This window comes from Echiichthys vipera (genome assembly GCF_963691815.1).
Source record: "Echiichthys vipera genome assembly, chromosome: 2".
Lineage (NCBI taxonomy): Eukaryota > Metazoa > Chordata > Actinopteri > Perciformes > Trachinidae > Echiichthys > Echiichthys vipera.
Window position 1 is genome coordinate 28638098 of NC_139827.1, and position 26970 is coordinate 28665067.

General features: G+C 42.3%; 1 protein-coding gene across 6 annotated transcripts in view; it reads right to left on the reverse strand.

Annotated features, from left to right (window-relative positions):
• Positions 1-4228: 4228 nt before the first annotated feature.
• Positions 4229-26970, reverse strand: part of ctnnd1 (catenin (cadherin-associated protein), delta 1) — a 32401-nt gene continuing 9659 nt past the window's right edge. For 5 of the 6 annotated variants that reach the window (XM_083930223.1, XM_083930226.1, XM_083930224.1 and 2 more), the window contains exons 2-21: positions 25933-26007; positions 25694-25819; positions 24746-25032; positions 22794-22884; positions 22377-22567; positions 21818-22079; positions 20914-20985; positions 19785-19935; positions 18978-19179; positions 15775-15892; positions 15072-15228; positions 13361-13426; positions 13076-13203; positions 12109-12259; positions 11782-11977; positions 11433-11626; positions 9238-9285; positions 9021-9103; positions 6810-6904; positions 4229-6382 (exon numbers count right to left, since the gene is read on the reverse strand). In XM_083930223.1, coding sequence (XP_083786349.1) covers positions 6845-6904; positions 9021-9103; positions 9238-9285; positions 11433-11626; positions 11782-11977; positions 12109-12259; positions 13076-13203; positions 13361-13426; positions 15072-15228; positions 15775-15892; positions 18978-19179; positions 19785-19935; positions 20914-20985; positions 21818-22079; positions 22377-22567; positions 22794-22884; positions 24746-25032; positions 25694-25813 — 2577 coding nt within the window. In that variant the 5' untranslated portion in view covers positions 25814-25819; positions 25933-26007 and the 3' untranslated portion in view covers positions 4229-6382; positions 6810-6844. The remainder of the gene's footprint in view (positions 6383-6809; positions 6905-9020; positions 9104-9237; positions 9286-11432; positions 11627-11781; positions 11978-12108; positions 12260-13075; positions 13204-13360; positions 13427-15071; positions 15229-15774; positions 15893-18977; positions 19180-19784; positions 19936-20913; positions 20986-21817; positions 22080-22376; positions 22568-22793; positions 22885-24745; positions 25033-25693; positions 25820-25932; positions 26008-26970) is intronic. The other variant, XM_083930222.1, reaches the window with a different exon arrangement.

Genomic DNA, 26970 nt, shown 5'->3' on the forward strand with positions numbered 1-26970 from the left:
TGTTCGGGGTGAAGCAGTCACTCGAGAGAGGCTGGGAGTCAGATGTGCTGTTGGGGTGAGGTGTTGGTTCAGGGGGGTCGGTGCTAGCAGGTTGAAGAATTAAGGTCTCTGGGATTTGAACAGTGTCCGACTGGACAGAGGAGGGAAGAGGCACACTGTTTGTGAGGTTGGTAAAATAACTAGCAACTTAAGTTATCAGATAAATGTAGTGATACAAAAATGCTCAAGTAAAAAACAAGAGCCTCAAACTTGTACTTTAAGATAAATAAACCGTGATATATCACCACGTCTATGCTTTAAAATATACCGTGATATAAATTTTAGACCGTACCGTAAAGCCGTAATTTGTTTTAATACATGCTGTGAAACAATCATCTTGGTCTACCCCTGCACTGCCATGCATCACCAAGACTCATTATTGAGTTTTTATTGCACTTTATTGCGCATTAAGTGATTCTAGTTGTAAAATAAAAATACAATCAAAGCCACAAGTGAATTAGATGACACGTGTGTCTGTGTATGAATTCATCTTTATATCAATCTACCTGGCTCAGGGAGGTAAGAACTGAGGACGTCTCATTTGTGTCTTGCCTGCTGACAACCTCCCACACTTCTCCTTTGGTCCTCCTCCTCAGCTTCACCTGCACAGAGAGAAGAAAATACAGCCATGATGAAAACGCCGAGGGTGAAAACGAGTGGGCTTCCTACACATTTGTTATGACAGTCTGACGGCATCATGAACACATCGCAGCTGAGGCGTGACAATGCTGTCATAAAAACTGAATCCTCACTTTTTTTTTTTTTGTTTGTGAAATGTAGAAATGACAAGTCAGTTTTATAGCTGTGACGGCGCTCCATGGGAAATGGGAGACGTGACTCCGGCAACAGCGGTTGAGTGATTGTCATACCTTGACAAATCTACTCACTACAACAAAGTGATTTCTAATCTTTCAAGAGCGTAGCCTCATGTGTTATAGAAAAACGAGAGAATGTCACGCCTTTGGTTAAAATAAATATAACTTCCAGAATGTTAGAATCACAAATTGCATAGTCTGGCATTGTCAGAGCCATCTCCACAGCACTGCGTCAGCACTGGAGAAAAGTCTTGACTCCAAGAGTATTCATTCTGGGACAGAGGGTAAAAAAGTTTGTATTTCTTTAAACCAATCATATTGGGCGGCGCTAAGCCCTGGATGCAGCGATGATGCCCTTGCAAAATAGAAAGTCGAGATGGTGGAAGGATAGAATATCGGCTGAACTGGGCGGCCAATGGCAGGCTTTATCGCTGAGTCGGACTACAAATCGCATGATAGAACTTCATTCAACGCTCACAGCAGCCTTGGTTAATAAACCAAACAATGTCTGCGAAAAGTGTTGGTAGTGGTAGCGAGAGGAAAAAGTTATTTATTTTTAGCAGCTCTAAGTCTTTATTACAAATAGTAGACGGAGGAGTGGAACTGAGAGAGAGACGCTCCGTGATTCCTTGGAGAACTTGATCTGGGAACGTGGTGAAGCCATGGGTGCGCCCTAGTGTAGGTTAGCAGCAAAAAGACATAACACAATGGATAAAATGTAATATAATGTAATGTAAATGTTATAGAAAACCCTAACCCGTGTTGCAAACATAGAATTGAAGCGACTAGATCGCTATAACTGTATTGCTGTGGACGATATTAAAAAAGAAATGACTGGATCCTCCGATATCCGATCTAATGAGTCAATATCAAAGCTGATATCAGATCTAACGAGTCAATATCGGAGCTGATATCCGATCAGGGCAACGGATCTCTAGTAACTTTACCTGATAGCTTTTAGGTCTTTGACACATCCGGCTATGCGGACAAATTCATTTCCAGGTCAATTTACCAGTCCTTCATACCTTGAAAGGAATCTGTGTGGTCTCCGTCATCTGCTCCTTCCGTTTCATCTTAACCAAGCTCTTTATCCCTACACGTGCACGCCTCTTCTCTCTGGAGCTTCCCTTTTTTTCTCCAAGCATCTCATGTCTGTTGCTGTGGCTTCGCAGCTCTGGGTTTCCTGTCTCGTCAGCTGTGTTGCCATTTCCTTTTCCATCCTCCGATCCCGTCCCTTCTTGAGACAGCACCTGGCTGTTGATGTCTTCCTGAGGTTTTGGGGAGTTTGAGCCATCATCGAGGGCAACGGGAAAGGTCATTGCGTTGCTGGATGAAGCTAAAGTTGACATGGGAGTTGTTACGCTGTCAGAGGATCGCTCTGATGTAGATTCTCTGTCGCTTTGTGCTCCTCTGTGCATGCTGGAACTAGATGGGACTTGTGTGATGTCTTGGGATTGCAAGAAGACAGAACAATCTGAACTTTGAGCTACAGAGGTCGCAGGCTCTGGGGTTGGATGTTCAGATTGGTCAGAGCAGGTAGAAGAACTGCCTACTGTCATTTCACCAGCTGTAACAGTCTGTGTGCCTGTGGATAAACAACTTCTCTTTTCAACTGGAGAATCTGTATTTCTCATTCCCACCATCTCAGTCTGAACTTTTGCGTCCTGCATTTTTCCGCTTTCATTCCTCTCTCCGCCTGCTTCTTCCTTCTCTCCGCAACTCCCCAAGCTATTTTTCTGGAGTCCTCCATCCTCCGTCCCTCCGTTCTTCCACCCTTCAACAAGGTCTGTGATCCCAAACTGGCGGGCTGCAGACAGTACGTCATTCTGCTCTACGCTTCCTTTTACCTCCAGCTCCCCGGAGTACAGAAGACCAACAAGCTTCAGCAAGGTCTGGGCCTTCACAGCCTGGAGTCGGAGCTGGCGCTTCTTCCCCGATGGAGGAGCCGAGGAGGCTGTCACTTTCTGAGACAGGTGCGGACTGAGAGCAGCAAGGATGCAGCTGTGGATTGGGACCGAGATACCTATACAGATAGTAAGAAAAGAACTGGTTAGTTTTCTCATGACCCTCAAATTTAAAAATACACTGCTACACAGCTTACCCTCAGTTTGCAACAGGGTATCACAAAACTGGGCATTGTTTTGTTGTCTCTGCAGCTCTCCCAGAAGCTGCGTCTTATGACCTGGCCACAGGAACAACCGCATGTCCATATGGGCACTGGGAACAAGGCAGCACATCAGGGGTGGGGAAGACAGATTGGTTAACTTTGTTGTGAAATACCCAAAAGTATACATGCTACTGCTGGTACCAGTGGTGGGCCCACGCCCTTAAAACCTACCTTAACACTGTTGCTTATAGTTGAACTTTTATCCCCGCTTTGGTTTTAGCATTTATTAGTTATTGATCACCTCATTGTAATGTTTAAATGTGTTTATATACTGGTTGTGTTCATTCGATTTGTAAAATGGACTGTCACTTTGAATGAAATTGAACTTGGGCAAGAGCCTGTTGTGACTGTGTTCGAAAGAGAGCACAAACGTTAACTCTGTCTGCGACATTACACAGCAGCACAGTCTGCCGTTAACCGTGCACGGCTGGGCTCCTGCTTCAGATGCAGGACAGTGCTGTCCGCGCTGCACGTGGTGCACAAGTGCGATGGGAAACGTCCACTTCGTGAACTTCATGTTAGATATGTGAGTGACATTTCACTTTAGAGAGTAACTGTCGCATTTACTTCTTCCTGTAATTCCCTTTCTGTTCGCCCATAGCCGACTTATTTTAGCCACAGGCTTCAATTCGATAGTCCCTTCAAGAAGCGACTACTTCATGTTAGCTTACATTTTCTGGTCACTGGCTAAAAGTTAGCTAGTGTTACATTAACAGCAGGAAAATACATTTTTGAAAAAGATTAAACTATTCCAAAAATACGCACGACATTATTCGCAAACACTAGTTTGATAATGCCGCCCAGAAGAGTTAAGGTTATTTGTCGTGTTCGCACCGCAGTCAGTTGCTGTAAGTGAGCTAACGCTAAGCTACAGCAAAGTGTTAGCCTTGAATTACACTCACCACCAGTTGCATTGTATTTCTGTTGCACGAGCAGAGGGGTTTTGCAAAGTGTTTTTCAGACAGTGACATTAGCGCTTAACCACGGAATTCAAGTCACATACGGATTCCTGGCACCTTTGACTTCTACGCATCTGAAATAGTGCGCCGCAAACTCACCGCGCCCCCTGCTGGCCGCTCCGGGAAACGACACCTCTCCACCTGGACACCATGTTGACCTTCGCACAGCCGTGGGGGTCCATGTCCATAATGAACTGTTCCTCGCGTCATTTGTTATAAAATACACAAGAGGCAAACGAAATCGAGTATTGTTTTCTTTTCTTTTTTATTAAAAACAGTATTGCTAGTTACATAATTCATTCATAAATGAGAATGTGCAACTGTAAGAGCCAAGGCAAAGAGATTAAGGTGTAGTCCAGAATCAGATTTTTCCATTAGTGTTCCAGTATCTGATGACCGTGTTGGAGGATTTTTGTTTAGATAACTTGTTTTACATTTAATTAAGACATAAGCTGTGTTTTCAATCAAAACAGAAAGACTGATTGCATATGCATTCACCAAGAGCACCCAAGACAATTAAACCCAAATCAATATAAAAAGAAAAATACATAAAACCATAAAAATTAACAAATATTCTCTTGTATGTATAGTTTAAATGTGCTTTTATTTTTTCTCCACTTTCTCTAATAACAAATTCTGGTCTATGCCTCCTTTCACTGCAAGTTTCTAACACAAACCCTTGCTCTCCTCTTTTAGTCAGTCCACTCTTGAAGGCAACTTTGAGAAAATGAGGCATCCCCTGCCGTGTTTCAATTGGCATGGAAAACAAAGAAAAGGCAAGAAAAAAAAAAGGAAAAACACACATTATACCCCCCTAGTGCTTCTTTTAATCATCCACTCAGTAAGTATCTACATCTCACTCGGCACTAAGAATGCATTCTCCTACAGAACAAACACTGTTCTTGAGAAATGCGGGACAAAATAGACAATACTGTGTCTTCTCCCGTGTACTGTTCTGTTGTCTTTGAGCCAGGTAGGCTACGGGTTTGTGAAGCAGTAAAGCAAACAGAACTCAAGAGTTTTACACCTTATAAAAAAACTAATTTCGACAACAAGAATCGACTCTTACATATGTTACAGAAGTTCACATAATCCGTTACTTTGCCGAATAGAAAACTGATGAGTTCCGTATACACAATTCCCAACCGGTAACCTGCTGAAAAAGACACTTGATTGGTTACCCATGTTGGGCACACCCACCAGACCTTTCCTGAATGAGTGAGGCACTCCAGTTAGCCCACACAGATGCCGTTAGAGACAGTCTTGTATGTACACATTCATAAAATTACAGACCTGCGGATACAAGTAAATGCACCCCATGACTCCTGCCATCTCTCCCGAGAATTACAAAGTTTATGGACTTACATTTAAACGGAAACGACACTTTAGAAACATAGACTATGCCATCTATTCCGACGAGATGGAGAATAATAATTGTCTGCTCTAGTTCTGTCTGTAGGAATATCCACACCGGGCCCTCCATCCTTTAATATCTATGGACAACAATCAAATTCAGAAAATGCAGCATCCCCATGCATCTTGTCACCAACGCAAGCTGCACACAAAACAAAGCAGACGACGGTTTTCAGTGTAGCTGCTGGGAAAAGTCCGAGTGTGTGAAGTTCTTGCGTTCGGTATTGGCAGTCGCAGCGATCGCAGTGTCATTTGGCACATGTACATTACTGAGGTACAGAGCAAAGCAGGAACAGGAACAACCACTATCAAAACAGAAGCAGAAGCTTTACACATATCTGATTAGATCATTAAACATTGGCTATCAGTGGTATGAAATCTTTTTTTTTTGTAGCATTTAAACCATCCGAGAGGGGGAAAAAAGACATTTCCTTGATTTCTTCTAAGCAGAGCATACTAGCCATTTATGTAAAATTTCACCAAATAGTGTCCCCTTCTGACCCCGACTTTCAAATTAGTTTATTTAGTCTAAGTCTACGCTCCGACTTCCAAGACATAGAAAAGTTCTCAGATGAAGCCACGGTCTCTGCTTTTCGTCGAAGAGAGAATTAGTGTTGTCCAGGCATGTTGTAGTGCTGTAGTGTAGTGTTGTGACCATGGTATCTGATCGAGTGGTTAGCATTTTGGAGTTTGGGGGACTCGCGGAGCACAAAGTGGTCATAGTGTCTCGTCCGGCAGTCCACAGGGAGCGTAGATCCACGTCAGTTTTTTTTTTTTCTTCTGTGCGGTTTCATAAGTTTGTCAGCTGCAATGGAGGAATGTAACAAAGGGAAAGAGAGAGAAGAGAAGCTGCGAAGGAGGGACAGAAGAGTTGAGTGTAAAGGATGGAGTTTAGTCCCATCTGTAGTGTAGTGGTCCCCCATTGTCAGTTCAGCACGGGCAGTAGGTGGGAGGAGGCTGTCGTCTTGTGATGCACACAATCAGTTTTTCTGCAAGAGAAGAAGAGGCAAAAGTGTGGGAATAGATCATGTGGAGCGGCTAATGCGAGGTGTTCATGCCTAGGCGGGGAGAATCACACATTTAAAATTCACAGCAGATGCTTTTTTTAAAAAACTGTAGAAAATACAATACACAAGAGTGGCTGCTGGCAACAAAGTCACCACACGTTAGACACAAATTATACAAACTGAGCAGAGGAGGAAAAAAAAGGTCACATCTCAGGAGAACAAAAATCACTGACTCTTTTCTCAGCAGGGGGAGCAAAAAAAACAAAAAACAGTCCCAATACAGTACAATGGAAGCTCATTGACAACACTGGTCACTGTCAACCACAGAAAAAGTCACGGCTCGTATTACACGACTGAGATATTAGGCCATGCAGTGAGTTGAGCGGAGCAGCCGGTGGGACACACATACCATGCGCTGACATGCAGTGTGACAGTGGGTGTAGCCTAACCATCGTAAGAATCCATTAGAGGCAAACAGGCCTGCCTCTCCCCATACATCCCTCCCTGAGAGAGAGAGAGAGAGAGAGAGAGAGAGAGAGAGAGAGAGAGAGAACACGAGAGAGAGAACACGAGAGAGAGAGAGAGAGAGAGAGAGAGAGAGAGAGAGAGAGAGAGAGAGAGAGAGAGAGAGAGAGAGAGAGAGAGAGAGAGAGAGAGAGAGAGAGAGAGAGATCACACAGCGAGGAGGGGGCAAATTCAGAAGTAAAAGTGTGAAAATCCAAAGGAAAAGGTGAGGAGACACAAAACACAGAAAAGGAAGATGAAGGGAAAATAACAGCAAGAGAAGAAGAGAAGTAAAAGTGGAGGGAAATAAGGACATCAGATGAAAAAAGAAAGAAGGGTTACAAAAAGGTTAGTTTAATGTTAGGTCATGTTTCAAAGAAGGGGGGGGCCTTGAGAAATTATGTGCAAGACAGATCAACCACGGTGCTTTACCAGGACATGCACTAACATGCTGTCTGTGGGTGTGTGAGAGCACGTCTGTTCACACGCTAACATTTTTAGCAGGATGTTGGTCTGTGTATCGTCCTGAAATCTGGAACCTTAGAAAGGTGTGTGCTGCACACGATTAACCAGTTTTTACATTTGCAACCATTTCCATCTTATTCGGAAAGGCGGTGATGTGCAATCCATAAAACATTACGTGACGGCACAGACCGGCACAAACTGGAATTACTTCACAGAGAGGATGCAATGATGATAAGATAGGAGAGAGTAACATCCTGTGAAGGACTGCGCAACGGCAAGTGTTTTAAACGCACTTGAAAATCATAATCCTGTCCGTATCATTAGTCCCACAAATTTGTGTTTTCTAGAAACTGTGGGTATGGTAAGTAAATAGGTATAGGTATGCAAATATGTCGTAGAGTTTATGTTAGGAGTAAAGGAGTTAAAGGGAAAGTTTGTATATTTTGAAGTGTGGTTGTACGGAGGTACAGTATTTGTCAATAGTCAGTGTTTGACTTATAGTAAGAAAGCTAAGATATGTACTGCTGTAAACGTGGGCAGCAGCAAAAGCCACCTACAATAGGCCCACCAAAAAAAAAACAAATCAGCTGGTCTGCAGTTGACAGTGTGCATCCCAGCTCCTCGCCTGTGTTAAAATATTGAAGTTCTACGATTCGGTGCCGAAATGAAAGAGCTGTCTGACGGCGAGGGATGGAGATCAAGTTGAGAACTGCTAACACATCTGAATGGGAAACCAGATTCATATGCCTCCAAGTTTATCAACTCCTGTTTTTCAGACAGTTGTGCATTGCAAGCAGTGATGTTAAACTCATACACTGCTGGAAACTTTCAACAAGAAGGTGTCATGGTGGAGTGGAGCAAAGTGTGATGTTGTAATAACATTAGGCAGGTTTAGCAGATTGTTGTTTTTTTTTGAAAAACCTGAAAGCTCACCTAAAAAAAAAAGAATGGCGTACAAATATTCTCTAATTTCATCTTCAATGTGTTCAGACTAGGAGAAAATAAAACACTTGTGTAGTGCTGGGAACCTGTGTAGGCCTCACTTTTTCCACACAGAATCAGATTGGGAATAAATAAGGGAATCAATAAAGAATCAGACCGATAAGCAGGACTGATACTGGCACTGGTATCAATAAAGATTTTCACAATTCCCATCCCTACTGACGGCAAGGTAAAGCAGTGAAAACAGTCGAAATAAATTGTTCATCGAAACTGATGTTGACGTTTTTAGGTGGCCATACTGCATTCCTTCAAATACAGGCCGGGTCTCGAATAATGGCCCGGGGCATGTTCAACACAGACGATAGAGAATAAAAGTCTAAAATAAAGGTTGGAGAAATTGCTTTAATTTAATGAATTCAACAATATAATCATGATATTTTCAACACCTTGGTGTTCTTAAGTGAACCTAAGTGTTTTTAAGGGCGTGCCGACTGACATCTAATGACAACGGGTAGGTACCTCAAACAACCCCAATTCAAAATATCCAAAACATTTTCATTAGTGCAGTCGTGCAGGGTTACGTGTGTGAGAAGAGAGTGTGTGTGTGTGTGTGTGTGTGTGTGTGTGTGTGTGTGTGTGTGTGTGTGTGTGTGTGTGTGTGTGTGTGTGTGTGTGTGTGTGTGTGTGTGTGCATGAGACCAGTTTTTACCTGTACTGCATCTTTGTCAGCAGGTTCGAGTGTGTTATCCAGAGTGTTCCTTCTCCCTCTCTGGTCCAGTGTGGAGTAGGCATCTGGAGAGGAGGAGAAATGTGTTAAACCAGAGGGTGTGTGTGTGTGTGTGTGTGTGTGTGTGTGTGTGTGTGTGTGTGTGTGCGTGTGTGCGTCCGTGCGTGTGTGTGCGTGTGTTTCCTGTCGTCACACTTGCCTGGTCCCAAGTCATTCATTGGAATCATATCCCGGTCCCCTTTTCCCCCTGTGTGTTAAAGACACAAAAACAGTGAGCATCAACACGTGCTGATGAAGGTTTCTGCTCCCTCAGAGAGGCAGCGTTAACAGCCGCACCATCTCCTGCCAAAGATAGAATAGTGTGAGAGGCTTTTTTAAGTCAGACATGAGCAAGCTAGTATTTGCAAATATATGGTTTACATAACCTTGCTGTGCGATGATGGCTGGGGTTTGGAAACTTTAACAGTCAGTGCCAAATAGCTTAAAAGATCTTTTGAACGTACTGAAGAGAAATTTGAACAGAAACGTGGAGACTGACGACCCGAGTTGGGATTATCTAAAATGCCCCACTGTGGTAAACCCTTGAATGTCTTGCCCACCATGCAGGTTGAGACAAACACGTAAGAACTAAATGCGATTCATGTCTAATTCTCTAAAGTCTGCAATAAGCATTTTTTCATATTGAATGAACAGCTTCTTTCTTTGAAACACTGCCGTAGTTACGTCTGTAGAATTTAAAGCACAGCTCTGTGGAGCTTAAGTGAAAAACTAGACCTGAGTTGCTCAAAAACACTGGAATTGGAGCTTTTCAACGCATAAAGATGTAGATTTATTTGTGTTGGAATAAATAACAAAAACCATGCATTGGCAAATCAAACAGTAAGACAAAAAGCCATATATAAAGATATACATCCTTTAAGTTCAACTTTTAGTACTGGTCATATTCAGTATGACAAACAACACAGTGACAACTTTTTGTGTTTTTCACTTAAATGAGCAAAATTATATACTAAATCACGTTTCCGTGCAAACAATACTTAAATAACTGAAGAGAACAACAAGCGACTTAAAAGTTAAATTCCTGCGTAAATTCATCCCAGGGTCTTTTCTGCAAATACACTCATCAAATAAGATATCAGTTTATTTTGTGTAACCTCTGCAGTACACATAAAACTAAGCATCAATGGGCTCCTTCCTTTTTTGTTGCATTTGGTCACTGACTTGAATGCAGGCATGGGCGACATGCTCCCCCCTAAAAGCATCAATCTGATGCATTTTGAGAGAAAAAAGTATGAATATATATCAGAGCAGGGCTGTTCAATTCATTTGGAATTGAGGCCGGTTGATGAAAATGATCCAAAATGAGGAGCCGGGAAAATATGAGCATCACATTAATGGATATTGTAAAACACTGCAGTGACATAGGAGTGCATACATTGTCTTTATTTTTATCAGTGTAAATATTAGTCATAGGACTCAAAGTGCAACAAGCTTGTCAAAAAACAATCCTTAAATGAACGAACCAGTGAACCAGAGGTTTTCACTCCATTATTGGACTAAAGGAAAGTTTGAGGCTCCTCTCCTTTACTCGAGTATTTTATTTACATGTTACTTTATTCATCTGCTCCTCTACAAATCAGTGGAAATATTCTACTTTTTACTGCACTACATTTATCTGATTCCTTCAGTTACTAGTTACTTTACCAGGCTGACAAGTTCATATGAAACATTTGTTTATTCATCAGAAACTGGACTGACACAAATGAACTTAACATAGATGCAGAGTAGCATGATTTTTATCAACGTCTCCTCTTTACACTCAGATATGGCTGCAGAGTAAACACAGGCTTCACAGAGACAGAAACTAAATCTTCTCTGTCCGTTCTCTGGTGAACTGCTGGTTTTCTGTGACAACAGATTACAGCAACAACAGAGCGGAGCTTAGCGAGCTGTTGCCAAGAGGATTCAGAAACCCACGAAGAAGAGCGTAGCGGGAGCGTTGTGGCCGCGCGCCTACAGGAGCACATGGAGCAAGTCACCCAGCGCAGCGGTATTTACTGTTTCACACAGGCTTCTATTCAAAGGGCCAGCAAATATTACATCGTTCGTTCGCACGTTCGTAGTTCACTTTAATCTCTGGTACACGTCCATGTGGTTTAAAAGCTGTTTTAATGCCTTCACCGTATTCCCCCGAGCTAATCAGTATTAGCCACATTCGGCTGTTAGCGACTCTCTGGGATTTCTCTGTTAATAGTTGTTAGACGAAAAAAATTGTCTCGATGGCTTATTTGATGAGAGTATTTGCCGAAAAAGACCCTGGGATGATTTTACGCCAGAATTTCACTTTAAGGACAGGAGACACTGAACACTTGCGTTTCCCTTTTTCCTCCTGACCTTTGTCTATGAGTGGCAGAGTGCTGTCCTCATATCCTCCATTGGCCCTGGTGTTGCTACTGGGAGGGTTAAGGTTGACCATGAAGTCCGTCTTCTTCCAGCCATCTTTCTCCAAAGTGCGCCGCAGCTCCTTGTAGCCCCACACTGTCTGCAGCACCAGGCCAGCCCCACGCACCTCCCGCTCAGAACGATTGCTGGTGATCCCAGTGGACAGCAGAGGCAGAGGGCGGAATCAAAAAGAAGATAGGACTTTCAAGGCATGATAACGATGGCATGTAATTACTGGTAAAAAAAAATGCAGTTTTAACTGCAATGTGGACAGAAAATGATCTCAGAAACCAGCCCTTACCCGTCCTTGTTAATAAGCACCAGTCTCTCAATTCCCTGTGAGGCCCTGAGGGTCTTGGCTGCTTCCAGGCTGGAACCCAGCACCTCTTGGAGCGTGCTCAATACAGACACCACTGTCTCTTCGGACAGCGCTCGCACCGGCTGACTCTGACCACCGCCAGGCAGGTTGGCCACCAGGTGAGGCACGGCATGTTTACCTGACAAAACCCAAGTGCAAGAAGAGCTTTAATAGTTAAAACACTTAGAAGCTGGCGCTAGCCTCTCGATCCAATAAATCCTTGTGGTACAGAAGCACTAGCCCGGTCCCACAGGGTGTTCCAAGTCTCACCTAGCAGTTCTCTGTTGCGTGCGTCAATGGCCATGTTGCGGAGGGCTCCAGACATGGCGCGGACCACGCGATCATTTCCGTGGGCTAGTAGCTCAGTCATCATGGGTAGACCCTTCTCCTGCCGCAGCAAGGCACGGATGTATCGGCCATACTAAACAGACACACATTTTGTTTTTGGTGATTAAATCAGGGCATTCGCTGCACTTCCTTTAATAGACTGTTGTGTTTTCTAACACGGCCTAATTCACATGGCAAAGGTCGAATGAGTACAAGCAAACCTTTGCATGGTCATTTTCAGAGTGGTTTCCCTTTGTGAGGGGAACCAGTGAATTGTATCATCTGAATCTACTCTAAAAGATATCCATTAAAAAAAGTGCACAAAGCACCGATTTTGGTTTATTTGCACGAAGATAGCCATACAATATGGAGGCTGGGCGTAAATGAATACGTCAAAAACAATCTTTTAACTCATCATTTTACAATAACTAAAAAACAAATGCAAAAAACTAAATAAACATTTTATTAAATTGATGACACATGTTATCAATTTATTGTTTTATTATATTTGTTTAGTACTGTTAATGGCAAATGTCTTCATTAATTATATTTTGGCAGCTTCCATCTTCATTAATACAGCGTTTACAGCATTTGTTGTAAATAATCCTGACCAGAGAAGGCTACATTATTACACTGTATTTACTGTATATTGGAGATAGGCAAGTGTGGCATTGGGAGTCTTTCCAAAGGATAATGGAAAATATTGGAAGGGGGTAGTAATGCCTTAGTCCATTCCCAAAACATCCTTTGAATGACATCTTTACAAGCTGTGCACTGGTCTATGTTCATGTTTGTTGAGATTTCCATACTCTGGGACAATGTTTCCCCAACTAGTGCGTTTACTCAGCACAGGGAGGGTTAAAACAGGATAATAATAATAATAATAATAATAATAGATATCTGTTCTTACAGTCCAGCGTCCAGCACACAGGTTCTGAACGGCTCCAGCCGAGGCTTCAAGCACGGTGGGGTTCTTAGACTCCTTTAGCAGAGAGGTGTAGATGCGGACCACCTCTGGCTGGTACAACAGCTCATAGCCTGTAGCACAAAGAAAAAAAGGGAGTGGGAAAGGAGGGCAGGAGGAGGAATAAAAATATTGTATAAATGTTATAAATAATGCATCCCCCCCCCCCCCCCCCCAAGTTGTCTGTACTATAATACATACAGTAAAAGTGTTGACTTGGCCTGTAGTTACCTTTAGCAGGTGTGGTCCTCTTTGGAATGTCTATTATATCTGCAGCTGCATCATCATCTTTCCGACCTGGAATCAAACATTACAGCCTTAGAAACACACACAATCTAAACATGATGCCATTATTGTACAGAATTAGTTCTACTGTTACATTACATTTGTTCTAGTTTGGTTAGACATATGCTATGACCAAAAACTGAAATGAGTGAGGCGTGCACGTTAGTAGTAAGACAGAGACCTGTTAGCTCAGCTACTCTATTACTACTAGGACGACAACAGGCAGCAGAAGCAAAGTGCGGTCATAAAGCGCTTACCTTTGGAAAACCACTCATCTGTTGCCCAGTGCGTAAAGGGGAGAGAAGAATAGAAGAGGGAGGAGAGATAGAAGGGGTGAAGGGGGATAAGAGAAAGGCCGAACAGGAGGAAGAGAGAGCACGTACAGTAAGTAAGAGGAAAGCAGCCATAACTGAGCCACCCAGTTAACACCTGCTTACATCCCAACAGCACTGCTGCCACCACTCAGAACCCAGCAATGGGACATGCCGAGTAGGAAGGCCAAATAAAGAAAATCAAGGGGCACAGCAGCTCTTTTATAAACACACACACAGAAGCATTGCTCTATCCAGTAAGCTAACATCTAGTGTGTGATCTGACACATCTTTCTGTTCTGCTACAGTGAGTATCACATCTCTGTCTCGCATTGCAACTGCTTTGATGGAATCTTTTCTAATTTCATACAGCAGTTTAATAATTCTGTCTGTTACATCATAATGTAAAATCTAGACTGGCGCCATTTAAAAGTCTGATTACAGAGTTCTTTTTCTGTACAGACTGCTGTAAAACAGTAGCAATCACCCAGTTCTGCTTATTTAGTAACCAGAACTATTATTATTATTTTGAAGCTGAAACAATTAGTCAATAAATCAATCAATGGATCATCAGGCAGAGAATCAGAAACTTTTTAGATCATTTAAATGGTTTGTGATTTCTCAAGACAAAATACCACTCATTTCAGCTTTTCCGTTTTTTATCATTTTAAAGTGAATCTCTTTGTGGTGGTCAGACAACTATTTCATAAACTAAACAACATCAAAATAATAATTGGCAGATTAACAGAATAACCAGTAATGAAAATAATCATTTGTTGCAGCCCTACATTATATTCATTCTTTTTCTTATGTATATTGTTTGCACTGATAGTCAAGACCTTTATAAATGATTGTAATAATTACAAATAATTGTTTCTATATGGCCTCATTATACCCCAGTAAAAAGAACATTTCAAAAACAAAGAAAACTACCAGGGAAAATATACAGCATCTGACTTATTCATATGAACTTCGAAAGTTGCAAAATTATTTTATATTAACATGGTCAAAGCCAAAAAACAGTGGAAAGGGAGTGTGTAGTTTAGAAAGGACAAATCAATACTCTCAGTGAAACACAAACAGAGAGCAGCAGGGTAGAGGATGAGCTGTCTTGCAGTTCGGGAAATTGTTAACATTCCTGTGCGAGCGACTTGTTTTGTTTGTGAAAGCGTGTGTGTGTGTGTGTGTGTGTGTGTGTGTGTGTGTGTGTGTGTGTGTGTGTGTGTGTGTGTGTGCGTGTGCGTGTGTGCGTGTTCAGTGAGACACTGCTGTCAACAGTGACATCACTGTAAATGTTCCCCCTGCTGACTGAACAAACACAGCCGACGTCTCTCTCTGACACAGACCTTTGCTCTTGCGGGAGCTGAAGCAGCCGCCCTTCTGGCTGGAGGGGGCGGGTCCCTGGTTGAGGGGCACGGCCTCCTGGTAGCGCTCACATCCGGGGATTTCACGGTGCACATGATAGGACAAGTTTCTCAGCAGACACACGCTGTTCTCTATTAACTGCAAAGAACGAAGGAATCAGTGTTGAGGTGGTGAGGAGAAGCCAAAACAGCCATACTCAGGAACGAGGTACGTATTAGTGTATCGAGAGTGTGTGCGTGTGCGTGCGTTACACGACTAAAGGAGTTGGGATGTCAAGGGGGTTTGTTTTATTTTATTTGAATCTAAAGCACTTTGGGCTGCATTTTTATACATATGAAAGGTGCTATATAAATAAAGCTGATTTGATTTGAAAAGGAAGAATTATTAAAATGCAAACTCAACCCGCCAACTTTCTCACTTTATGTACGTCACATCACCTACTCACAATCGTACCCTCTTGTTTTAATCACTAATAAGTTAACATTTGATTTAAAGGAACATTCGACTGATTTAGCCTTACACTCCTTAAACACAAAAGGGTTCCCACATCACTTAAACAGACTTTGCGCAACTCCCTCTGGAGCCACAGTTCTAGATAACGCTTTCACATACTGTATGTGATGACATAGGCAGTATCACACCCCTGGACTGATTGTTGTGTAAAATCGTTAGAGCTCCACTCACCTTATTGTCGACGTCTTTACAGTCAATCTGGGATTGGACAATGTACATGAGCGAATCCACCAATCCAGTGCACTCCCTCAGCTTCCTCCTCGCCTCACTTCGCTCTGAACTCACATTTCTTTAGACGAGCGGGAAGTTGAGAAGAGGAGAAACAAGAATGTAAAACAAAGCACGGATTAGCAGTGTGAAAGGCTGGAGAAATAATTGAGGCACTTAAGAGGTTAAAGGGGAAAGGAAAGAGTCAATTTCAGCGACTACAAAAGGATTCCAGCACACAATGCTTGATCACGCCCCCAAGAGTTGTTTGAATGAAACTCCTGTTAAATCTACTGCTTTACAAAGAGAGTACAGTTCGGTGAGATCCAGTTACAGCTCTGGACCAATTTCTTTAACTGCTCTCTGACTCAGTCCAACTTAAAGATCTAACCTTGTGAGGCCCAGTTAGTTCTTCATTCATTCATTCATGTAAGAAATGTAAAGAAAGGAGCACGAGGGAGAAAACTGTGGAATGATATTTAGACTTGGTCTTTTGTGCTGGCCCTGTTTCTCCAGTGACAGGCACGCCCTCTCACACAATACCAGGACACATTCCCCTCCACAGCAGGGGGCACTGATTTCTCTTCACTACACTTTGCGGTCGGCAAACATTTAGAATGTTGAATGCAGACCAAAATCAGGACAGTGGCACAGCCCTTAAACAGAAAGTGAACAGTTCAACCAGAGGAGGATTAATCCTGTGAGCAGGTAAAGATGTCTGTTAACTTTCAGTCCACCAGTTTGGTTCAGACAGAAACATCTCAAAAACATCTGTATAGATTCCCATTCAACTTTATACAAATGTTCATGTCCCTCCCCTAAGGATGAAAACTTACATGATAGTTATCTCTCTCTACGCACGTTAAGCTTTATGCACCATTTAATTACCACCAAGTGTCATTTTAAGTGTCAAGCCCTTCTTCAGATTCTCAAAACATCACTTGTTGGTTATTAAATATATGTTCATGAGAGCGTTATCTAGTGTGTGGGCACTATATTTCTGTCTTTTACATGTTCTTCTGTCTAGCATCTAGTATTTACCATGTGGATGTGCATGCTTTTCCAAACCTTTTTGCATAACTTAGACGGCACCTTAATTTTCCAAAAGTGTAATTTATCCAATACTTTGTTTTCTGTTCAAATACCTGTAAATGGCATTCCCATCATCCTCAGCTGTACTTATAGCATGTTAACAAGCTAAACTTAGGTGACTGTGAGTGTGAGGCCCCAAGTCTGGATCCTACTGCAAACCTGTACAGAATTCATTCTCATCTATTAAGTGAACAACCACGACCATGTTTCAACTGGGAGTTGATCATGGAGATCACCAATATCCTGGGTATTATGATCTCTAGCTCATTCCGGCAGCTTGTGTAAAATGCTGGACACATGGACAAAGCAGGTCATCAGAACCACGGGGGTCAGCTTCGAGTTGAGACACACAGGTTTTGAACCGATGCAGGTGTATCGGAGCTACATGACATAGGAGTTAAAGTCTACAGTTCTACTAAACTTCAGATTTATAACTGTACTGGATTTTCCGTAAACTCATCATGGCCATCCTTGTAAGAAAACTTGTCAAACAAGGATTTCCTCCGGTCTTTTTTAATATGCACTGATGTCACTGAGAGTATGTTTACCCAGAGCGGTTTATTTTTCTTAACTTAAGCAAGAAAGTTCTACCTATTGCCCATTTCAAGCCTCTCTCCACTGTATTTATATTACCAGAGAGGTCTGTTGTTACCACTACCACCATTTCCTTTCCTCTGCTCACCTATGCAGCTTCTATCCAGGTCACCTACTGCTATATAGAAACTCAAAGGTCCTCTGACATTTTAATTTAAGCCCATATCTGTAGAACGCTTGTGTGACTATAGCAGTTGACTTTACTAGCATATGTTCATGTTTGTCGAAAGATCCAGGGGGGAAACCCGGTGCAGCCACTGTACTGCTTTCAGCCAATTCATAAACACTAAAGCACTTCATTCAACGTACAGGCAATCTACATTACCATTTAAATGTGTGGTGTAAACTGATCATATGCATGTTTATGTGTTGGGAGTGGCCTTATCAAGTGCTATATGCTCCATGGTGTTCATGAGTGATTGTTTCGATGAAACACCAGATTGAGTTGAACACATTTTTCAACGAGCATTATCAAATGCAAGCATTAAAAACATAACATTAAGTATTTTTTAAACTTTCAAGAGTTGCTATGAACCCTGTTAATTCCACTTTAAGGCTGTTGGTCAATGCTCACTCTGGTATTAAATCATTTTATCAGCCAAAAATTACAAATGTACTGTATTTTCAATGACCTTGCAGATCTTCTACTCCAGAGTCTGGTGGTCGTATGGCGTACTGAGACGATAGTGTGCAGACCGTTGCTGCGAATACCAAACCTTTTAAATCTTTGAGATTACAGAGTTATTCACACATGCCTTTCCAGACCTGCACATGAACACTGTAATTAACCGTGTGGTCAAAGGGAATGCATAGATAACACACTCGCAGGCTAGAACATACTGTTTACACTGAACGAGTCAATGCCCCACTGTCCTCTGCTCGCCCCCTCCTTGTCAACTATGAAATTCCCTCCTTCACCCTCTTCTGTTACGGTTACTGTAAGGCCGCACGTCTCTTCAGTTCAGATATTATAACAGACATTTAACCCTGAAGAATTTTAATGAGCTCTGTATAACATAAAATAAGATATCCTGTTTATAGTCAGAGTAAATTATGTCTTTCTACTGAGAGGGTATCTTTATAAAAGTTTGCTTTTACTGCAATTGTTGAATGGATATTATCTAAAATAATGTATCTAATAAATCAGAAGCAGACACATTTCTATCTGTTAAAACTGATTATAAAAGGTTTATTAAACGCAATAAAATGCCTTTTAAAATGGGCCCGGATATTGTGATTGAGGGGGACATAATTCTGATTATCAATGAAATAAAAAGCTTTATATGAACATAGCATATTTTTCTGTCTCTTCTGCTCTGTTAACTCATCATTGCTCTCTTCCTCCCTCACACATCCCATTGCTCTGTCAGTCTGTTGCGCTGGCATGTTTCCATCCTCCTCCATACAAACCCTCCCCCCTTCCATCTCCTTCATATCCTCAGTAGCAGTCAAACAGCTCTGATCAGCTCTTCCTTCCATACCTCAGGCAGCCTGCTGTGTTGGTGAGGGCCGTCTCCCACTCAAGATGTCTGGGCTTGCAGTTCTCCTCCCCTCCTCCTGCTCCGTTGCTCCCTCGCTCCCAGCCTGAATGGGGCACCATCACCTCGTCGGAAAGGGCGTGCAGTGCATGGTCCACGATCTCCATTTTCACAGAGTCGTGAGACGACAGGTTCCACAGCGTCCCTGGATAAATGTAAAAATAAAAATATGCAAAATGCCGTATTTAACAGCCTACTTCCACTATTGCCAAATGTCACTTTAAATGTAGGCCTATGGAAAATGAACAGGGTATTGCTTATAATGTGTTCATGCATCTTATATACAATAAGAAGCTGTACAAACATAGGGAGATCCAAAATATTAAGTAAGGCTTAGACTATAATTAAGTGTGGGGAGTGTCTTTTTGACATTTTAAACATGGTCTATACATATTCTGGTTTGTCTCGTCATGAACAAACTGGGGAAAATCTATCTATTGTAGAAAAAGTATCTCCAATGTCATGAATCCTTAGCTCAATAAATATGCAGCTATCATCATCACTCATAAGTACAGTTTTTAGTGTCGTAGCATAAGCTGTCCCTTGTATTTGTTAGAGGCTTTAAGCTTTTTCAAAAACTCAAAGTGAACACATAGAAAACCTGAACCACCAAAGTGAATCTACTGACTATAAAATGGTCTTTTAGTGCTTTACTGCCAGACACTTCATTGTAAACTCTGTACCCTGTCAAGTTCCTCTAAGAATGACTACTTAATTTTTCCATTGAGCTGATTGGTCGATGCCTCTTACCTGTGATAGTGTCAGTGAGGTCCTGGTCGCGGGTCTTCCTCAGCAGCCTGATCAGAGCAGGCACTCCATCACAGTTCTTGATGGCAATTTTGTTGTCTTGATCTTTGCCATACGAGATGTTCTTTAGTGCCCCACAGGCTGCATAGTGAACCTATAATAAAGACACAATAACAGCTCATTGAGCTATAAGTCACAATAGAGTATCAATTAGAAGAGAGCACGCTTTCACATACATGGATTAACGCCGTGTTTCCACTGTATTGTCGGCTCTGCTCGACTTTTTTGGTACCAGTACTTATTTCTTTTCGTTTTCCGCTGCAGATAGTGTCCCCTCGGTGTAGGCAGGTGGACACATGAAGCTAATGTGACTTTCATCAGCAACCAAACGTCTGCACTTCATCAATTGTAATGTGTAGTCTATGGCGTAGTTTTGCAGGCTGCCATTTTTTAGAATCTGCATCTAATGAATGAAAAACCTGAAGTTGCTAATGACAGTAGCTGGGTGTTCTGTTTTTCAATAGTGAGGATTCCCTCTGACCAATCACTGGCAGTCTTAACTTCACCTTTGGGCCAGCTCACCAGGTACTATCCACTTTAAACTTTTGAGCATATTTTCATAGTACTGTACTACAGCTTTTCATACAAAATACCACACACACACACAAAGTGTGTGCAGTCTTTGAACCACTTTAAAATGTTGCAGTCACTGTTTGACCCATTTCTCCAGCCAGCAAGTCATCCGACACACACCAGACCGAATTGTCACTGGCTTTAGAGCATGAAATGTGAAACTGAGTTGCTTCTTTGCCTTGAGAGTGGAATGCTAGTGTGGTTTGTTTGGTAATGCCCATACAAAGATCAGCAAAACCTTGCCACAGCTTGTGCTAAATGAAAGGGAATCGTAGAAAAACCACAGAATGTTTTGGCCGAAACCATATTTAGCACAAATGTTGACCTACTGGATTTGACCAAGAGACGTGATGCTTATTTCTATTTCTTTTCCATAATCAGTATTAGAGTGGAGTCCACAAGTTCACCTTGTCTCAGCTCATCCCCCCAGTCCAATAATAACACACTTCTCGTGAGTAAGGAATGAACAGAAAGCCATGGAGAAAATTAGCCAACTGACCTCTTTGTTTGGGTTGTCAAGCATGCAGACTAGCGCTGGGATGCCTTTCAGTCGACGCACATCACACTTTACCTGGGGGAAAAAAAGGATGAGCATAAGTGGTGATGTGGAGGGGGGCCAATTAGGTCCAGTTCAAGTTATTTAAACACCCTAGCGCATCGAAATAATGTCAACATCAGTCATTTAAAAAAGTAAAAGATGCAATGATGTACAAACTTATCATATACATGCGGGAAATTCTACATCTTCCAGCTATCTGTTTTTAGATCTTATTAATTCTTAACTTAACCACTTCATTCTTAGTGGAAATGCAGTAAAATAGCACATTCTCCCTTTTTCTCAACATGATTGATAATGCAACATAATCCCATCTTGTTTGAGTAAAGTTTATTGTAAATGTCACTGGACAAAACCAGCTGGCTTAGTACTTATGTTGAATGTGAACATAAAAGTTGCAGGCTCATGCAGAAAGTTTTTTCTTGTTTGTTAAGCTTTGCTTTATTTTAAGTTCTGTCTATGGTGCATTGCCATGCCAAGTTGTCAAGTTAAACAACCAGCAACGCTGGTTGAACATTGACTTCCACATTTAAAGCCAGATCCAATTCAAAACCCGCTCTATATTCAATATAAAACAAAGTTTAAAAAAAAAGGTTTCCACCCTCTACTCCCTGAAATTAAGTTTTCCATCCATCAAACTTATTTTACTTCCAGCTTTCTGTCTGGCTTTGCTTTCCTCTATCATGCAGGCCTTAATCATCCTCATTAATGATTTTGACTAATCATCTTCAGTCCTGGGAGACAGCACTTTGACCTCTGCGCTCTTCAACTAACTGCTTTAATCATAGTCTATTCCAATCAACATCACACTGGTTACAGTACATGCTTGCACATGTGCATCTCTTACTTTGTCATTCTTGTAGGTGAGATGCTGCAGGTATGCAGCTGCGTTGCTCCTGACAGGGTCCAGCCTGTAGTTCAGCATTGCGATGACCTCAGGCAGCTCTGGTTGACGCCAGCCGCCGGGGCCGGGACCAGGAGCTTTCCTTAGAGTGCTGTCCAATGAAGCCATGCTGCCTCTTTCACCCTGGGCCAGTGGAGCTCCTCCTCCCCAGTAGTACATGTCCCCTGGACCACTCATGTCGCCATCCAAGGTGCCCTCGTAACTCCTGGGGAGGGAGGAGGAGAAAATATGAGAATGACGACACACACACACACACACAGGTGGAAAACAGATTTGTTTTTCATAACAGTGGGGATTTAAAAACCAAAACAACAATTCAATATATTCTTCCCTTTACTCCCTCTTTTCTCTAAAACATAAATGGCTGTGAAGGTAACATAATGTCTGTCACACACAAACATCCCTAACAAAGATGACTCAAAATGACTACATACATACAGAACATCTAGATGTTACTCAGCCCTAAAACACAGATGAGTCAACACAAAAATATGCAACTTACCCAGTCCTGCGTGGGGGCCCATGGGGAAACGCATGTATGTTGCGGGGCACAGTGCTGTAGTGCATTGGGTGTCCCATGCCATAGTCTGGCTCATCATAGCCCATGCTGCGCTGATCATCCTCCAGACCGTACGGCTCTGGGACAAACCTCGGGATGGAGGATAGCTCCATGGCACTTCCCATACGCCCAACCTTCACAGGGACAAGGTCCAAAATAATAAAAGCAACAAGCCAAATGCTATGGCAAACTTATGCTTTGGCTTGTAGATTTGTGTTTGTACTGTAAATTGAATAGGATTCAATTCTTAACAAAAAGCATGGAAGAAAAACAGCACATTAAGCAAGTGAAGCTTGAAGTGTCAGCAGACCATGTTAAAGCTGTGATAAAAGCAAGTCATACAGTGATTGTTGAACATACCTGTGGCTGAGCAGCATAGGGGTCCAGCTGGTTCCTGCTGGGGGCTCTGTAGCTTGGATCCAGAGTTCTGTAGCCATCTGGATGGACCGGTCTGGAGAGAGGAGGGACAGGACGTTAAGTGTTAGAATTGGAAGGACATTTCTACAAGTTTTTCTTGAAAATACAGGCCAGCACTTGCTCTCTTACGGTCATATAATTCCCCGGTAGGCCTATCGACACATTTAACCTGCCCGTGGCTCTGACTGCTGAAAGTCTGTTCTGCTCCACAGATGGGCTGACATGGGAGCCAAAATGAAAAGGAAGCATTGTGCTTCATGTCTGGTAAACCTGTCATAGCGTGTAGCTTATGGACTTATATAGTTATGTACTTCTGACCACTCAAGGCATTTTTACACTACTTGCCACATTCACTCTTTCACCAGACATTCATACAATAAAGGCACAGGCTACTATGAAAGATGCCATTTGCTTATTAGGATCTAATCTAGATCTATTCATTATAGTCATTCAATTATTGATAAAATGAAGGCATATTTGGGATTCAGTATCTTGCAGACTGGAGGAGCCGGGGATCTGGCGACCCGCTCTACCTCCTGAGCCACAGCCGGAAACAAGTCGAGTTTCAAACTAAAGAGACAATCTGAGAGGATAAAATACCATTCCAATTTCCAAGACAACAAGATTATTTTAGATTAATTTAGGATTGAATCAATTTCCAGGTGTTTCCGTGACTGGAAAACTAGTTTCTAGTTTTTCAGGGCGCGTGGGAGCTCTGACAATGAATTGCACATGCACAATTGTTTACTTTCGCTTCTATGCGCAAGGGCCAAGATGACGTGTGAAAGATGACAGATTCCCTTACAGAGATATTAACAATATTATCTGGATATGATTCCCTTCAAGAAATGGAAATGGAAGTTATTTTATCAGTAAAAATGTCATTAGGTAAATTAACACTGTTGATGATGAAGTTTACTCTGGGGAAAAAGGACAGTTAAGAATGAATAATTGGAAGAATAAATGACAGCTAGCTAGCCACTAGCTAACACCCATGTACACGGATGCAACGGTTACCCAATGGGTGATATGGGTCACATAAATGAACAGCTTGTTTGTCAAATCACATTTGAAATTTAAAATGAGTTTAATGATGGTCAGAAGACGAAAGAGAAGGGACGCTTGTTGGGGTGATGGGGAGGGGGAGGGAGAGGAGGAGGAGGAGGAGGAGGAGGAGGAGGAGGAGGAGGTGGTTACTTGGCTAAAGTTAGTGGGGAGGGGAGGTGGGAAAGGGGAGCAAATGGATATCCAAGTTTTGAAGAGACTTATTGTTTTTAAATGTTGCCATATAATTGACTGCATCTCCTACTAGACAAAGGTGTTGTACAATGCTACAATTCCATCATTGAGGAAACACTGTAACCTATTTAAATTGTAAACTTAAAGCTATGGTCTATGATTTGGAATATTAGTAATCATTAGTAACATTGTTTATATGCAAATGATGGTCCTGTAGTCCGATCTACACAATATGAATAGCAAAAAGAACCAAAAAAATCCATTCGGTCTATTAGCCGTAGGCCTGCATAGAAATTGACCAATGGGAGCCATCCATCACGGGTGCCGAAAGGCTCCCCTTGTCTCCCCTTGTCTCCCCTGCTCCTCATCCTCCCGCCTCTATCCCTCCCATTGCTTCTCCCTCTCTGTAAACTCTGAGCAGCTAGTAATTAGCTTAGCAGCTCAGCTACCAGTGCTTCGGTTACAGTATGGAGAAGGAAAAGACCGATACCAGCAAGCAGCCTCTGCTCGCCTCTGCTTGCTTTTTTCAAATCTGTCTCAGAGGCTAAAATGATTATCAGAATGCATACCACAGCTTTAATGTCTACTCTGTCTAAATGGCTTGTATCCTAGATCAGCTGTGCTTAATTATACACGAGTTTCAATAAAAACTATACCTGTAGTGATCATCCATGCGAGCACCCCTGCTAAGGCTTGTGTAGGTCTCGGATGGGGGTCCAGGGCGGTAGTCATCGTAGCCCCCTGGCGGTCCGTAGTGGTAGTTGCGGGGCACAGTGTGAGTGGGGTAGTCCATGGGCACGCCACCTCCGGGTCCCTGTCTGTAGACCATGGGTGCAGTGTAGCCCCCCATACCTGTCACTGAACCTCCACCATCCAGGGAGAGTGTATCTGACACTGAAGGGATGACTGTGCGAGTGGTGGTGGTCTTTACTACTTTTTTTACCTGAAAGGGCAAAAGAAGGAAGAAATATGAATGTTGATTTTTCTGTGCGAATATCAACCAACCACACTGTGCCAGTACTTGTACACGGAGGCTCTGTAGTCCGAACCATAGACTATTTAGTTATTATTCCTTAAACCTTGACAAAAGTAGCGCATACCAGATCTACTGATTCACTATTTTGCTAAATAGAAACTCAATAATATAGCTTCAAGTAGCTCAGTGTTAGCTTTTTCTGCTTCAGCTTTCTGACCGTAATCTGACCGAAAGAACAGGGGGAGACACTTTACTTTACTTTTGTCTACAGGGCTGAAGTCTCTGGAGCTAACCCCTGTTACTCCACTCTGCAGCCGTGGAAACGAGATACAGGACACATAAAAATTGTCCCACCACCATCCTAAAATATGTCCGAAGCCACTGTGGTAGATGAGCTGGCACGAATAGTCAAACCTTTTATTATTATTTACAACTGGTGCAGACTCACATCACTGCCAGTAGGAATAGTTTTAATGCAATGTAATGGCAGGACCCCAGTGTGTAAAGGCTTAAACTCTTAAGTGACAAATGTATGCCACACAAAGCTTTTCTTCCTTTTTTAGTCATTTAGTGCTGTAGACTGCACATTTTGCAAAGTGAATTTCCATTTTTCATCAACTCATGTTACCGTGGTTTCTGTGCGCCGCGTGGTTCCATCTTCACTTGTCTCCACAGAGACAACAGGTGGCGCCTCCTGGGGATCTTCCTCCACCGTGTAGGTTTCCTGCACCACCTGACCAGGATCCATCCTGAACTGCACACACAAACACATTTCAGACAAAAACCCAAATGTAGGTCTCACATTAGATATCCTGAACCTTCTTAAGCGTTAAATGGAGAAATAGAGAGGGCTCTGAAGATGCTTACATGATGTGTCCCGTTGATGTAACCCTCGTTCAGTGTCAGCCTCTCTATATCTGCATCACAAGGAATGCGGCCGTTCTGCAGGAAAGACAAAATACACATTAGGGCATCCAACAAACACCGACTACTTAGAATAAAAGGATGATTAAACATTTATAAACACAAACGCACATCCCTACATTAACTGAGCATTAGTTTGAGTTTTAATGGCACCAAGCTTTATCTTGAGAAGCTCGGACACTTTAAGTTACATTGCTGTTAGAAAAAAATAATGCGTTTCATTATGGTGAGGCAGTTGGCTAATAACAGCCCAACGGGGAACAAAACGCGTGCTGTCTTTCAAAAATCAAGTGAGAGACAATAGTAGTAAACTTTGGTTTGTAGCGTTTCAGCCCAAAAAAGTCTGGGGTAAGGCCTGTAACAGCCTTACCACATGGGAAACCTACAGCGGACCAAACCAGAGTCGGTGGTTGTTGAAGGACTGGAAAGCCTAACAAAGACTGCTTTGGTGAGTTTTTGTCTGTCAAGTCTGAATGAAGTGTATTTTGATGAGTTAACAAGACAACTAAGCTGGTCTTATTTCGGCCAAAGACAGAAATTTGAATTCAGGTGTACAATTGTTTTTCTGTTTAATAAGGAAAATGGATGCACAAATGAAGAGCTCTTTTCCAAAACGAGATAACAGCCAAATTAAAAAAAAATTAGTGTGTCGTGCCACTTTTCTGTATGCAGAACCTATTCACTGCTTCATCAGTGTTTCATGCCAAATCGCTATATTTCCTTGTTTAAAATGGTCCGCAAGATACAGTTCCTTTCCAAACCGCGACCAGCGCCAAACCTATTTTTAGCCTAAATGCGATACGTCCTCTCGACCAATCAGAATTCAGTCAGCGTTCTATGCGATCCAACATGACGGCGCTCTGAAGCGGGAGAGTTTTTTGTTTCATCCGTCCGTTCTACATGTTCAGACTGAGCCGTAAACCATTTTGACAAGATAAATTGAATATTAACCAAATGTGAGGGTCTAGGTAAAAAATTTAA